General features: G+C 31.8%; 4 protein-coding genes across 5 annotated transcripts in view; all 4 read right to left on the bottom strand.

Annotated features, from left to right (window-relative positions):
- The window catches only part of LOC108749717, a 4,945-nt gene extending 4,047 nt beyond the window's left edge, over positions 1–898 (bottom strand). For both annotated transcript variants that reach the window (XM_018488638.1, XM_018488639.1), the window contains exon 1: positions 97–898. In XM_018488638.1, the coding sequence (XP_018344140.1) occupies positions 97–884 (788 nt within the window). In that variant the 5' untranslated portion in view covers positions 885–898. The remainder of the gene's footprint in view (positions 1–96) is intronic.
- Positions 899–1,601: 703 nt separating this feature from the next.
- Positions 1,602–3,406, bottom strand: LOC108749719 (odorant receptor 82a-like). Its single transcript, XM_018488641.1, has 5 exons — positions 2,607–3,406; positions 2,408–2,507; positions 2,171–2,281; positions 1,893–2,048; positions 1,602–1,674 (listed from the first exon to the last, which is right to left on the bottom strand). Exons 1-5 carry the CDS (start codon positions 3,404–3,406, stop codon positions 1,624–1,626), a joined length of 1,218 nt encoding a protein of 405 aa, XP_018344143.1. The 3' UTR covers positions 1,602–1,623.
- A 2,009-nt stretch (positions 3,407–5,415) lies between these two features.
- LOC108749722 (odorant receptor 85c-like) lies at positions 5,416–6,770 on the bottom strand. Its single transcript, XM_018488643.1, has 5 exons — positions 6,513–6,770; positions 6,103–6,202; positions 5,892–5,993; positions 5,549–5,704; positions 5,416–5,469 (listed from the first exon to the last, which is right to left on the bottom strand). The coding sequence occupies exons 1-5, from the start codon at positions 6,761–6,763 to the stop codon at positions 5,416–5,418; spliced, it is 663 nt and encodes a 220-aa protein (XP_018344145.1). The 5' UTR covers positions 6,764–6,770.
- Positions 6,771–12,407: 5,637 nt separating this feature from the next.
- Positions 12,408–14,782, bottom strand: LOC108749723. The gene is made up of 5 exons (XM_018488644.1): positions 14,532–14,782; positions 13,094–13,193; positions 12,891–12,998; positions 12,543–12,698; positions 12,408–12,461 (listed from the first exon to the last, which is right to left on the bottom strand). The coding sequence occupies exons 1-5, from the start codon at positions 14,780–14,782 to the stop codon at positions 12,408–12,410; spliced, it is 669 nt and encodes a 222-aa protein (XP_018344146.1).
- Between the last annotated feature and the right edge of the window lie 1,235 nt (positions 14,783–16,017).

Genomic DNA, 16,017 nt, shown 5'->3' with positions numbered 1-16,017 from the left:
CATATATATGTTTTTTTAATTATATTTTATTATCTATATCTATATATATATATATATATATATATATATATATATAGTATTCAAATCTAGTACTACTTTAGAACACGTAGATGGTGATCCACAATATTGGCCAGCCTCCTCTGGACCGGTTCATTTTTTTCCGCATCTTCACCTTCGACGAGCTTGCCTAGACGTAAGATCAAAATATCGAGTTGACCACACGCGTGTATAGCGAAAACCGCAGCTAAACTGCAAGCGCTGACAGTGGTGGAGTTCACTATGAAACCCGACAGCATCTGTGTTATAAGAACAATCTCATTTGCCGGGCTGTATCTGGTATCTATTAATTTGTTGTAAAAGGCACAAGGTAGTTGGAGCATCGAGACGCTCTGGTTGTCGCCGATCGACACTATCACTGTCGTCATACCGGATACGATGTTGTAGGAAAACACGCCGCCGTGCATGCATATTGCGCAGAAACCCGCCACAAATCGGCCCAGCTTCGCGTTTCTCGCCATAATCTCGCGATCCCGCGATTGCTTCATAATTCGCCAATCCAATTCCATGTGTTGCATGCACTTACGTATGTCAGCACTGCGCAACAATAAAGAGCAATAATTTAATCCGCCCATGAACCAGTGGCTCAGCGGACCGGCTGCTCTTAGTTTTAGTTCGACATCTTTCTCTTCAAAAAAGATATTTAATGCGCACGGTATCACGGTGAAGGCTATCAAGAAGTAGCAGATGAATATCAAAATTCGAGACATAGTTTTCTCACTGTTAGAAGTCGTGGGTTCTTGCGGCCACGCGCCTATTGGCTTTAAAAACCACCGATTCAACTGCACACTGTGATCGTGAAGATCTTTAGTCACCGACCGACACATAATGGCAACGTAACAGCACGACAGCAACTGACTACGAGCAATACGACGGCACGACAGCTACTAATCGACTGTTAAAGACTGGCTTCCTAGTCGCTGTAGCGTCTGCGCGAAAGAAGAATCCACCACAAATGTTTTGATCGATTGACCAGTGTCATCGGACTCGTCGCTTCAATAACGTCATTGCGAATGTTTCTATACGTTGACTCGGCGATTCAAACAAAATCAAACAAAGTGCTCTGTATCGATTATTTTTCATATGCGTACAATGCAATTTTTTAATTGATACATCACGGGTGGAAATACAAGTACGTTGCGAGCGAGAAAGCGGAATTTCATGCTGATCGATAGTGCAACTTGTTGCTTTCGTCTCCGGCGTCGCTTTCTGATGCATTCGCAAAATATATTGTATTAAAAAGAAAAGAGCACAAAATAGCAACAACAATATAGAAATATATAACAATATAACAATATAACAATATATAAATTTTAATATTTTATGAACTTTGAAATGCGTGTAGCGAGTGAGTATTTCTATGTATTTATATTTCGTATGTTCTTTATACATACATACTTTAATTCTTTATATACTATAATAATTTCGACGATTTCATAAAGACTACATTATTATTGATAAGAAAAGTGGCATTACTCAAAGTTTCGAACTGTAATAGAATATAAGAATAGTCTCCTATTGCATATCTATTTAATTGATGCCTATATTTAGTATTTTCACATAATATTACATTACGGTACGAAGTATATTTAGATATGCTACAGAAGTTTTAATTACCTAGAAAGAAACAACAAATAAAATAAAATAAATTTTATGAGAGATTTTTTCCAATATGATCTTTTTTTTTGAAGCTTTGTTACGTTAAATTTTTTTATAAAACAAAAAATTTATAAATATTTATAATACGTGCTATGCAAAAACACAATGAAGGATAGGTATTGAAGATAACAAAGCCTCATTTTATAAAAATGTTTGTTGCAGAAATCTATACTTACATCGCCAAATGTCATTAAGGAGAGATGAATCAATTTTCCAGCGGTAATTTTAATTATAACACGGGATCTCGATATTATCAGCACCATATCGAGAGCAGTTTTATGAGGTAAATAGTACCAGTTGGTAAAGTAAGCTATTTCGCCAACTTTTCTACACTGCAGTAATTTTATACTAAATATAATGAGAATATTTTTGTGCAGAATAATCAGTAATATTTTAAATATTTTTACTACATTCCAAAACACAAGCAGTTTTGTGGTTCACTTGCACGCGTTACCTGCTCCGTGATTATTTCACCGATATAACAAAATATAAAAATATTGAAAGATACAGCTACGAAAAGAATACCATATGTTGTTATAGTCTTCGTGTTTTTTTCATCCCATTCCTGAAATTATAAAACAAAGTATCATAAGAAGAAACAAAAATATTTTTCTAAAAAAAGAGTACGTTTTTTTAAAGGTATATGCATTCATATTAAAAAAAATATTTATTAATTATATTTTTATCATACCTTAATCGAACAGTAACCAAGCAAGCACAAATTCAAAGTGCATCCAACTAATTGCACCATGCATATTTGATTCATGATTTTTTCAAAGCGTGATATAAAACTAAAAATACCATAATTTTCTCAAATTTTACGATTTATTTTCATTTGATATTGTAATTGTTATAAATGCCTTACTATAATTGGATTAGCGATACCTTACTTTAATACACGTAGATGATGCTCGACTATGTTTGCCAGTTTATTCTCGGCGGTTTGTTTTTCCTCGTCTGTCAATTCATTTAACCACGTGTAGAGTACGGCGAATTGGCCGCACACATGCATTGCGAAAACCCCAGCAAGACTGCAAGCACTGACCGTGACAGAATTAGCTATGAAACCTGACAGGAATTGTATCATTAGCACGATCTCATTCGTCGGATCATGGCTGGTATCTAGTAGCTTGCTGTAAAACGGACAAGGCAATCGTCGCACCGAGACAGTCTCATTGCCGACCACGATGATTATCGGCGTTAAACTGTTCACTACACTGTAGGAGAACACACCGCAGTGCAGAAAAACGGCGCAAAATGCGGCCATAGATCGGCCGAATTTGGCGTATCTTAGCATCGCTCCGCGATCCACATTTCTGCGCACCATGCACCAATCGTTCTCCATGTGCTGGATGCAGCAACGTATATCTTTGCCGCGCCACAGCAGAGAACTGTAATTTAATGAGCTCATAATCCAGTGGCTTACGGGACCTACTAATCTCATCTTGGTATCGAGATCCTGTTCCTCAAGATAGAAGTACATCATGCTAGGAATAACCGTGAAAGCTATGAGGGCGTAGCATATTATCTGGATAATTCTCAACAGGAGTCTCTCGTTAATTGTGGTAACACGCGATTCTGGCCAGGCGCCGATTGGTTTTAGAAACCAACGATTCAATTGAAGACTATAATCGTGATGTTCATTACGGCGATACGAAACCGATGTTGGTTTATCAGTTGCGATCGTCATGATTGTTCTTTGAATGCGCGCAAAATACTGAACATTTTCTCCCGTATTATCCCGTTTCTCAGTAAAAGTCAATATCACGATTGCGCAGGTCTTCATTCAGAGTTACGTGCAAGAGGCGGACCATTGTGCTAATCGATAACCGCTACTTGTTGCACCGTTAGTTGCAAGTAAGGATATGTAGATAATATGCAAATTGTGACGCGTGCAGTACACATTGTGCTTCGTAAGTGAGCGTATAGAATCATGAATTACTTAACTTGCATTGTACAATAGTTGTAAAATTCATAAAATTAATTTTTTCTATCGCACATTTTTTAAATACTAAAGATCCATAAAACACACAAATGAAAAGATTGGTAAGTTGTAATATTATAAAAATCTATTATTAAAATGCACATTATGCATAACTTTTATATGTATAATACTAAGTATAATAATTTATTTTATAAAATATTTATTATGTGATATACATATTTATTCATATCGTACAAACTTTACATGGTTAAAGTTTTAATTTAAACGATCTAATAATTTTAAATAAATTTAAGTTAATAACTATTTACATATTCGATCATTTATAAATGTTTAAAAGTAGTATAAATGTATAATTTATAATGCATGATTTATAATGATAAATCTTGTCTTGCAGATTCGCTCGACGAGATTCGCCAGTTTTCTGTGACGTTTTTTCTTGTTTCTTCTTAACCATTCTAAGCCGTAACATTATCAAGTTGCGTGCGTATGTTGGAAATAATACGAACAAACCGCACGCATCATCTATGGTGCTGTTCATGATGAGGGATGAAAGGCTATAGCGTAAACAGGAACCGAAGTGTAAACAGGACCACATATACTGAGGTTAAAGACCCTACATGTTTTTTACGGATTATGGTTCTTGATTAAATCTTCTCATATTTTGGGAAATTGTAATTTCTTCAGGTATCCTGATTAAAAGTGTCAATGGGCGCGACCTCCTAAAATTAACATTTTCGAGATATAACGGTTCCATGGCCTACAGTTTTAAACGGACATCCTTCTCTTCGAGAAGAATGTATTGTATAGAGAGTATCACAGTAAGAGTTATCAAGGAGCGATTCGTTAATTTCAGAGTTTTCGATGAAATCTTCTTGCTCATCAAACTCTAAACTCTACTGGTTTCAAGATAGAACCATTTAGTTGAAGGCTGTAAATTATTATTTCACCTATAACCGTGTATTTTGAACGGGTCCCAAAAGAACGCAATGTACTTTATAGCTGTGAACGCCTCAATCACTAGTCTTTACCACTGCCTGTGGCAAGTTAAGTAGTTATGACAGCACATGTACGAACATATGACTTATTCCTGAGAGAAAGTATGTTGCTGTGTCGACTAACCGTGCACAATCGATATTTACAGTATAACTTGTTGCATATGAAGTTCAATATAATGTGTAAGAAAGATAGGAAATGAATAAGTGGTGTCATTTATAAATCCCGTGAAACACGTTAAATTTTTTATTTGTTAAATATAATTCCATATATTAGAAGATATACCTTTCGTCCTGCATATTGGCACATCGTATGCTTTACTTGAATTTTTGCTTAAAATATCTCTACTAAAAACTCTATTCTATCTGAAATACTCTTGAGGCAAAATATAAGTAAAATACAAATAATTATACGTTTCAAATTAAGATATTAGGAAATTAATATTAAGATTATTAATGGGATATTAAAAATAAAAATAAAATAAGAAAATAAGAGCGATTTTGTTAAGTAAATTTTAGCTAACATTTATGTTTAATATAAATATTATATATGAAATATGCGAAATACATTATACATTCTGTATGTGGGAAATAATTTATCAACATTTCAAATTATTTTTTATTTTAATGAATTTATTGTTTTCTTGTAATTATTTTTTTTTTTCTAAATTATGTATTGCTAATTGGATATTAGTATTCATTTTTCAACTAATACAATTTATATCAATCATCAGTATTATAAATTAATATCATGAAAAATTTTTAAGTAGTTAGTGTACGTAACATATTTAAATAGGCAACTGATGTCTTCATCACCTGTTTAATAAATATCTATGAGTCATGCAATTAAGAACTTGTTCTACTAAACTTACTATTAATTTATATAAATACTTACATCACCGAAACTGCTCATAGATAACTCAATGATATTTCCAGCAGTAAGTTTAATTGATGAATTGGACATTGCAATCATTAGTACAATAGCCAGAGCTTTCCTTCCTGGTAGACGATGCCAATCGATCATGTATGATGTTTCACTAACTCTCTTGCACTATGTATAGGATTGATTTATTAATTTATTAAATGTGTCAATGTTGAATCATGCCAATGATTCAACATTGATTTATTTCGTTTGAGCCTGAAGAAATTGATTAATTTTATTAAATATTACACATATGTATTTTGCATTAGCAGCAGACAAAATTTTTATTTTTATTTTTTGCTGTACGAAATCGTACCTGCTCGGCAACAAGTTCACCTATGTAACAAAATACGAAAAGATTGAAGATGAAATTCATAAGCAGAATAATGTATGTTATTACAAAGCCGCCTTCCCATTCCTGCAATAAAAATTTTCCATTTTCAAAAACATATTTTGCGTATCACATTATCGGTATTCTAATATTATTGCAGAATAGTCTTGCTACATATTTTGCACGATGTGCCTACCATAATTGCGTAATATCCAAGTAAACATATGTTCAACGTACATCCTACAACTTCCACAAGAGATACCTGCTGCAATACTTTTTCTGTTAACTTTATAAAACTGCAAAATAATACACGTGTGATTGGAAATATAATAATCAATTAATCATAATTATAAATAAGAAAGCAGTATATAATTTTTATGATTATTTTTGTGCGAGTGATTTTATCAATAATCTTTTCTTATTTCTAAAAAATGTTGTTATAATCATAATGATAATGTCATAGCGAAAAGAAAAGTATAAGATGACTAATAGTTTAACATAATATTCTTTAAATGTTACTACGGGAAATTAAAAATAAAAATATAATTTTGAATATGTAACACGTATAAAAGAAGATAATTGTTATTTTCTGAATAGCAGACTTACTACAAAATTCGCACATGTTCTTGCATAATCATGGCCAGTCGTTCGTCGACGTTATTAGAAAAATCTTCTCTTCCATTCACTAAATGCACAATCCACTGCATGAGAACCTCCAGACGGGCGTAAGAGTGTACTGCCAAAACGGCAGTCAAACCACAGGCAGCGGCCGCGACGGTTTGCGAAATGATACCCGACACGAATTGAGTCCAAAAGAAAATCTCATTAATTGGACTGTAACGCGTGTCGACGATCATGCTTGCGACCGGATACGTCAGTGGCTGGTACGTCAGATTACTCTCTGTAATCTTGCCCATGCCAATCGGCATGGCGATGAGAAAGAATATGGCACCGCTGTACGTTAAGAACGCATTGATCATTACAAGACGACGACCGAATTCCGCGTTTCTAGTCATAATCACGCGATCACCATGATACCATGTATTCCTCCAATCGGTCTTGATGTGCTCGATACATACACGGATATCTCTCCCATGAAGGGCCAGCGAGCAGTACTTCATGATAACCATCAGACCAAAAGACAACGGTCCAGTGAACTTTAAGGTATTGTATGTATCTTGGACTTCAAGCACGACGTAGAAGAGGCATGGGATATAAAGAAAAGCCATGATACCGAGATAAATTACGTTCATTAACACGCGCACATATTTCTTTATCGAAGAAGAGGATTTGAGTGAATTGGGCCAAATGCCAAGTGACTTCAGTAACCAACGGATCTGCTTAATACTTATCTGCGCGTATTTCTCATGATCAAAAACGGTCGCTATCGGATTTGATTTCTGAGTAGAGGATGATTTTTGCATGGTTAAAGCACGGAAGCTCAGGTAGTACTGAAAGAAAACCGAAAGTCGAGGACATGTAGTCACGTTAAGCGCTTGCGCGCTCAACTTCCTAGAAAAAAAGCGATCAATCACGTCATGAAGTTAAAGGGTGCATTTTATAGTTATATTGACAATAAAGCGTAAGAGATTTTTTTTCTTCCTCTTCCTTGTAGGATATATTGGTCAATGCTTCGTGAATTATGTGTTCTCATGCAGTGGATTGTGCATATAATGGACGGAAGAGAAAATTTTTCTAATAACGAGCTACTGGCCATAATTATGCAAGAACATGTGCGAATTTTGTAGTAAGTCCGCTATTCAGGAAATAACAATTATCTTCTTTTACACGTGTTGTATATTCAAAATTCTCATTACATTTTTATTTTTAATTTCCCGTAAAATATATCCTCTTCCTTTTCATTCTCCTTTTATAAATTCTTGTTTGGAGTAAAAATATTGCATATGTACTAAATTATATATACATATACATATTTATAAAATTATGTAATTATATGAATATATACGTATTAAATGAATCAATATTTTAAAATAAAATGATGCTTTGAAATTCATTAGAGAATTTAATTGTAAATAGTGCGAGAAAAAAGTTACAAAAATAAGACACGAAAGAAGTACACATTTTATAATAAGTGTCAAAGTTCATACACCATCTTTTTATTTATTAAATCTGTATTTATTTCTTATTCTTATTCTTTCTTTAATGCCATATTAAATGATTAATTGATTTTATAAAATTATTAGTTCTCTAGATTTTTCATTATATTTTACAAAAATGTATTTATAATTTGTATATTTTAAGTGTCGACATATAATGCACGTAACATGTTCAAGTAAGTAATTTATATTTAAATCACCAATTTAGGAAAATGCATAAATCGTATTCGTGAATCAATTTAATAAATGATGTTTTACTTACTCTTCTAAAGTCTTGATGGACAGTTCGATATTGGCAACGGTAAGTTGAACGGACGAATTTGACACAGCATTTATCAGAATAAGAGCAAGACATCCTTTTTTTCTGACAGACAATGTCAATCGTTCATGTAGGATACTTTGTGCACTGCGAGATTGTGTTTCCTCATTATGTCATCGTATTCACTCTTACATAAAAAAAAATTTAATTTTGTGGAGAAGTGCCAATAAATTTGAAACTTCGTAATTTTTATTAGCCATTATGAGAATTAATACATTTAATATAAAGAAATTGCATTTATAAAATTTTACGTTAGTAGTGCAGACATGCTTTCAAAGTAAGGATGATATCTGTTGAGTAACGAACTGGCTAATATAACAATATATGTAGACATTGTATACAAGGGTCAAAATAAGAGAAATATAAATTAATATATAATACTAATTTTATCTTTCTATTCCTTCAACGAAAACATTCTTACATATGAAAATATGTTATATATATTGCTAAAGATTTTAACTCTAATATAACAATTTCTAATTTTACTTAAAAAAAATGTACATTTTGCCACACGTACTTGTTTCACGATATACGTAACATCATAACATAATATCCACACAAACATATGTTTATTGTATAATCTCCAATTTCCAAAGCTATTTCGCTTAAGGGGATGCTGGAGTGGCCAAATTATCGGGATTTCGCAGATCGATATAAATCTCCGAATTTACTGAACGGAATCAAAAATTCATTTACAGGATTAAAATAGACGCAAAATTTGAGAATGCTGCAATAAGTTTTACTAAAATCGAAAAAAAAATTAAAAATTTACATTTTTTTTCAACTCGTAGAGCTGTCACCTGACGTAGATGTTTCTGTAATACAAAAGTTTTATTGCTCATATGGACCACACGATAGTGCACCACTCAGCGTATGACGTGCACAAACAATACTTGAAACTAAGATTAAAAGTTTTCAAAGAAAGATTTATATTGATCTGCGAAATATGTGTATATGAACGCTGAAGACTCGGAATAGTAAATAAAACAATTGTGTCTAGCAGTAAGTGTTCGATCTTCTAATGCCCATTTCCACCAATGTACATTAACTTTAATCTCGGTTCAACTTACTCTTCGTCTTTTTCTAATCTTTAAAACTAAAAAAGACGAAGAGAAATTGAACCGAGATTAAAATTAATCTACATTAGTGAAAACGGGCATAAGAGATGGCGTTGCAATAGATAAGATAAGATGAATATATTTAAGCAAGACAACTATATATAATAATAAATGAATGGAAGATGTCATTTCTACCGAATTTGGAATAGTTTTATCGATAATACAGACGCGGCTCCAGCATCCCCACGAATATCTTACAGCTGCAACAGCTGCCATTTTGCAAATATGTCACATTTAGAAAAAGAACATAAAGTAATCTTTCCACATGTTATAGTTTTTTGGCATTTTTTTCAAAAATTACGTTTTACAAGAAATTAGTTTTAAAGACTATTTAAGAATCAGCAAAAAAAATGTTACACATTTTTAAATGCTAACTAAAGATCCATGAAACACACTAATGAAAAGATTGGTAAATTGTAAACATTACAAAAATCTACTATTAAAATGCACATTATTATAATTTTTATGTGTATAATACAAAGTATAATACAAAGTATAATTTTATGTAATAAATATTTATTATGCGACAGATATATTTATTCATATCATGCAAAATTTACGTGGTCAAAGTTTTAATTTAAACGATCTAATAATATAATTTTAAATAAATTTAATAATTATAAATATATAATTTTAAATAAAGTTAATAATTATTTACATATTTAATCATTTTTTTATAAATGTTTTATAAGTTTTTATAAGCTCATTTTTGCTTCTCATTGTACATAATAAAAATACTTTAAAAAATGTTATGCACCATGTTTCGAATTTCTGAAAACTTTTTAAAGCATTCTCTCTATATCGACAGATATACCTTAGAATTAAATAAGTGCTTAGAATAGGCATATAGGGTTATAAAATATCCAGTAAGATCCAGTTTCACAATTCACATTAACTCGATATTGTTCATGATGAGGGACGAAAGACTATAGCGTAAAAAGAGACTGAAGCAGAACCACATATACTGACGTTAAATTTGGTGTCCACAATCATATTGAAGAATGGATATGATAAATGACTTATTGCAACCGTTTTATTGCCGATTATTACGTCGGTAATATTTTCTTCGTTATAATAAAAACCATCTTGCATGATGAATGCTTAAGAGGATCCTAAAGCCGTCTGTATAAAGCCGACTAAATTACATTATTTTTTTATTTTTTCATACTTTTTTTGCTTTTACAGATTCGAAAATTCTTTTTCAAGATTAAAGTATACGCATTAATGCGTGTCTGTGAGGTGTAGTTTGTACCAAGAATGATAAAAAATTTTTCTTAAGCTTTCAATTTCGAAATTTTTTATCTTTCTCGGAATAAATTCAACCTTACATACACGTATGTGTATACTTTAATCGTGGAAAAGGATTTTCGAATCTGTAAAAAAAGAAAAAATAAATGTTATACAAAAAATACGACTTCAATTTTGAAAAATCTTTTTTGTTAGGCCTTCGATCACAATTTCGCAAACTCAGGATTATTTGTGCATGTCATACGCTTCCGAGGAAGATATCATTTGGTACATACGACCTACAGAATATTTCTGCACTAAAGAAATTTTAATATGAGGTGACTGCTGTAAGAGCTGAAATAAATTTTAATTCTTTCCCTAATTTTTTTCGCCAAATTTAGTGAGATCGCTGTTTTTTCTTTTATATGTACTTTTATTGTATAAAAGGATTTAGTGATCTAAATCCAATTCGGAGAAATTGGCAACCTACAATTGTCGATTATTATATAATTCCTGTTGATTTAGGATTCCCTCAAAGGATTGCTGTCTTCCTTTAGCGTGTCTCATCATGTCTTAATATTCTCTCCTCGCGATCTCTTCCATTCGCCAATCAATCTCCATATGTTCAATAAACGTTCAATTTACGTATCTGATCCTTTTAACACAAATACGAGCAATAATATATACTACCCTTAAGCCAGTGACTTGTAGGTTCCACGGCCTACAGCTTTAAATGGACATCCCTCTATTCAAAAAGAATATGTCGTATAAACAGTATCACAGTGAGAATTATCAAGGAGTGACTCGTTAATTTCAGTTTTCGAAAATTTCGATCATCAAGCTCTAAACATCTACTGGTTTTAAGATCCAATAATTTAGTTGAAGGCTGTAAATTATTATTTTACTTGTAAATATCTATTTTGGACGGTATACAGAAACGCATTGTACTATATCCGCGGTGCATGAGCATGTCAATCAGTAGTCTTTACTACTGCCCATAGCAAATCAAGTAGCTACGGCAGCATGTATGCGACCATATGACTTATTCCTGAAAGAAAGTGTGTTGGCTGACCGTGCACAATCGATATTTACAGTATAACTTGTTGCATATAAAGTTCAATATAATGTGTAACAAAGATAGGAAATGACTGAATAAGTGATGTCAGTTATAAATCACGTTACGTGAAAATATGTTGAATTTTTTATCTGTGAAATATAGTTCCAAACATTAAAAGATATACCTTTTGTTCTGCATATTACATCGTATGTTTTACTTGAATTTTTACTTTAAATATCTCTACTAAAAACTCTATTTTATCTGATATACTCTTGAGACAAAATATAAATAATATACAAATAATTATACGTTTAAAAAAAATAAGAATTTAATATTAAGATTATTAAAAGAATATTAAAAATAAAATAAATAAAGAAATAAGAGCGATTTTGTAAAGAGAATTGGTTAATATTTATGTTTATTATAAATATGTAAAAGTTTATATAAAATATGTAAAATACATTAACATACATATTTTGTATGTGGGAAATAATTTATAAACATTTCAAATTATTTTTTATTTTAATGAATTTATTGTTTCGTTTTAATTATTGTTTCTTTTTCTACATTATATATTGCTAGTTTGATATTATTATTTATTTTTTGCAACAAATACAATTTATATCAATCATCAGTATTATAATTCAATACTATGAAAAATTTTTAAGTAGTTAGTGTACGTAACATATTTAAATAAGCAACCGATGTTTTAATCACCTGTTTAATAAATGTTTATGAGTCATGTGCAATTAAAAATTTATTTTATAAAACTTACTATTAATCTATATAAATACTTACATCACCAAAACTGGTCATAGATAATTCAATGATATTCCCAGCAGTAAGTTTAACCGATGAATTAGACATCGCAATCATTAGTACAATAGCCAGAGCTTTCCTTCCTGGTAGATGATGCCAATCGATCATGTATGATATTTCACTAACCCTCTTGCACTACGTACAGGATTGATTTATTAATTTATTAAATGTGTCAATGTTGAATCATGCCAATGATTCAACATTGATTTATTTCGTTTGAGCCTGAAGAAATTGATTAATTTTATTATATGTATTACACATATGTGTATTTTTCGTTAGCAGCAGACACAATTTTTATTTTTATTTTTTTGCGGTACGAAATAGTACCTGCTCAGCAAGAAGTTCACCTATGTAGCAAAATATGAAAAGATTGAAGGTGAAATTCATAAGCAGAACAATGTATGTTACGTATATTGCAAAGTCGTTATCCCATTCCTGTAATTAAGATATTTTATTTTTGAAAACATATTTTGCATACATCAACCGTATTCTAATATTATTAGAAGAGTTTTGCCACATATTTTGCCTACCATAATTGCGTAATATCCAGTGAAACATATGTTCAACGTACAGCCTACAACTTCCACAAGAGATACCTGGCGTAATACTTTTTCTGTTAACTTAATAAAACTGCAAAATAATTCACGTATGATTGGAAATATAACAATCAATTAATCACAAAATAAGATAAAAACAGTATATAATTTTTATGATCATTTTTGTGCGAGTGATTTTATCAATAAACTTTTCTTGTTTTTAAAAAATATTGTTACAATCGTAATGATAGTAAATCTATAAAAGAACGATCTATAATTGCGCGCGCGCACGAGCCAATTGAAGTTAAAAAAAAACAGTATATCATAAATATATTAAACAAAGAACATAAAGTAATGACATATAAAATTGTACGTTTTGGAACACACAGGTTCTTCAGCAATGATTGAACAAAGGATCGATATCAAAAGATTAACATTACATTCGTTGTGATGGTACATTTCAAATAGTTGCAACGGAAAAGATATGTCTTTAAGTCTTGAACTCCTATTTCATAATGTGAGTGCAAAATGATGAAATCATTTGTTTAGTAATCAGTTGTTTAATAACAAAAATATCTACAGAAGAGTCCCATCTTATGTTACTTTTGTGCTCGTGCATACGCGTCTTCAATTGTCTCTTGGTTTGCCCCACGTAAGACGCAGAGCAATCCTCACAATTGATCTTGTAAACTACATTTCGATTCTGAAATTTGTCTAATTTATTTTTTTGAACTCTAATAAAGCTTAATTTATTTAATTAACTATGTCCAATCGTGAACATTGTCCTATTGAAAAACGAAGTGACAGAGTTAGACTTTGGGTATATATGGTATCACAAAAAGTTTTTTGACATTATTATTTTTAGTGTTCGAGATTGAATCGTCATTATCTTGTGAAAAATTGTAATTGAGTTTGTTATGTATTACTATGGATGCCGAATAAATTTTATTTACAATTTTATTTATTGATAAATTTTATCGTTGAACGTAAAGAAGGTCGAAGTGAAAATAAATTTTAGAGTTTCAACAATTTCGTTCAATAGTATGTTTGTTTTTAAAGTTATTAAATGCCATCTTTTTTCAATGCTATTGATTGCAAGATTTAAAGGAATATTCGTAAACATAGAGATCACGTATAACAAAATTAAAATCAAATTATCTATTTCAGATCCATTAAGTGATCTATAAACCTCGAAACTATTATTTGTATGTCTTGGATTCTTTTCTACAATTGACGTGATGACTGAGTGTAAAAAGGCTGCTATGATACGTAATGATAGTTATAGCGAAAAGAAAAGCATGAGATGATTAATAGTTTAACACGATATTCTTCAAATGTTATAGGAAATTAAAAATGAAAATGTAATGAAAATTTTGAATATGCAACAATATGTAGAAAAAAATAATTGTAATTTCCTGAATAGCGAACTTACCACAAAATTTGCACATGTTGTCGCACAATTATGGCTAGCCTCTCATTCACGTTATTAGAAAAATCTTCTCTCCCATCCACTAAATGTAAAATCCACTGCATGAGAATTTCCAGACGGCCGTAAGCATGTACTGCCAAAGCGGCAGTCAAACTACAGGCAGCGGTCGCGACAGTTTGCGAAATGACACCCGATGCGAATTGAGTCCAAAAGAAAATCTCATTAATTGGACTGTAACGCGTGTCGACGATCATCCTTGCGACCGGATACACCAGTGGCTGATACGTCAGATTACTATTTCTCTCTGTGATTTTACCCACGCTCAATGGCATTGCGATGTGATAGAACGTGATACCGCCGTACGCGATGAACGCATTGATTATTATAAGACGACGGCCGAATTCCGCGTTTCTAGTCATAATCACGCGATCACCATGATACCATGTATTCCTCCAATCGGTCTTGATGTGCTCGATACATACACGAATATCTCTCCCATGAAAGGCCAGCGAGCAGTACTTCATGGTAACCATCAGACCAAATGACAACGGTCCGGTGAACTTTAAGGTGTTATATACATCTTCGACTTCGAGCACGACGTAGAAGACACACGGAATGAAGAGAAAAGCCACCATACCGAGATAAATTGCGTTTATTAGCACGCGCACATATTTCTTTATCGAAGAAGAGGATTTGAATGAATTGGGCCAAATGCCAATTGACTTAAGTAACCAACGGATCTGCTGGATACTTATCTGCACGTATTTCTCGTGATCGTAAACGGTCGCTACCGGATTTGATTTTTGAGTAGAGGGTGATTTCCGCATCGTTAAAGCACGGAAGCTCAGGTAGTACTGAAAGGACCGAAAGTCGAGAACACATAGTCACGTCAGGCGCTTGCGCGTTCAACTTCCAAGGAAAGAGCGATCCACGTCATGAAGTTGAGGGGTGCATTTTATAGCCATACTGACAACCACGAAGGGTAAAAGAGGATTTTTTCTTCCTCTTCCTTGTATGATATATTGGTATTACTGTTCCGTTTATTATGTGCGTAAGACATAACATATAATCTTTTCCACGAGTATGTTTTGTGAGAAGAATCGGTAAGCATCGCGATTCTCATTCTGTTTTATAAATTCGTCATTGGAGTAAAAATATTGCATATGTATAAATTTATACGTATACATATTCATAAATTTAGATAATTAGATGAATATGTATACATAAAATGTTGCACGTTTTTAAATGCTAGTTAAAGATCCACGAAACACATTAATGAAAAGATTGATAAGTTATAACATTAGAAAAATTTACTATTAAAATGCACATTATGCATAAATTTTATGTGTATAATACAAAGTGTAATAATTTTATGTAAATATTTATTATGTGACAGATATGTTTATTTATATCATACCAAAAACTGGTTAAAGTTTCAATTTAAACGATCTAATAATTTTAAATAAATTTAAGTTAATAACTGTTTACA

Source organism: Trachymyrmex septentrionalis, unplaced genomic scaffold, assembly GCF_001594115.1.
Source record: "Trachymyrmex septentrionalis isolate Tsep2-gDNA-1 unplaced genomic scaffold, Tsep1.0 scaffold31, whole genome shotgun sequence".
In the NCBI taxonomy this organism is placed as follows: Eukaryota; Metazoa; Arthropoda; class Insecta; order Hymenoptera; family Formicidae; genus Trachymyrmex; species Trachymyrmex septentrionalis.
This window is presented reverse-complemented; position numbering and strand designations above follow the sequence as displayed.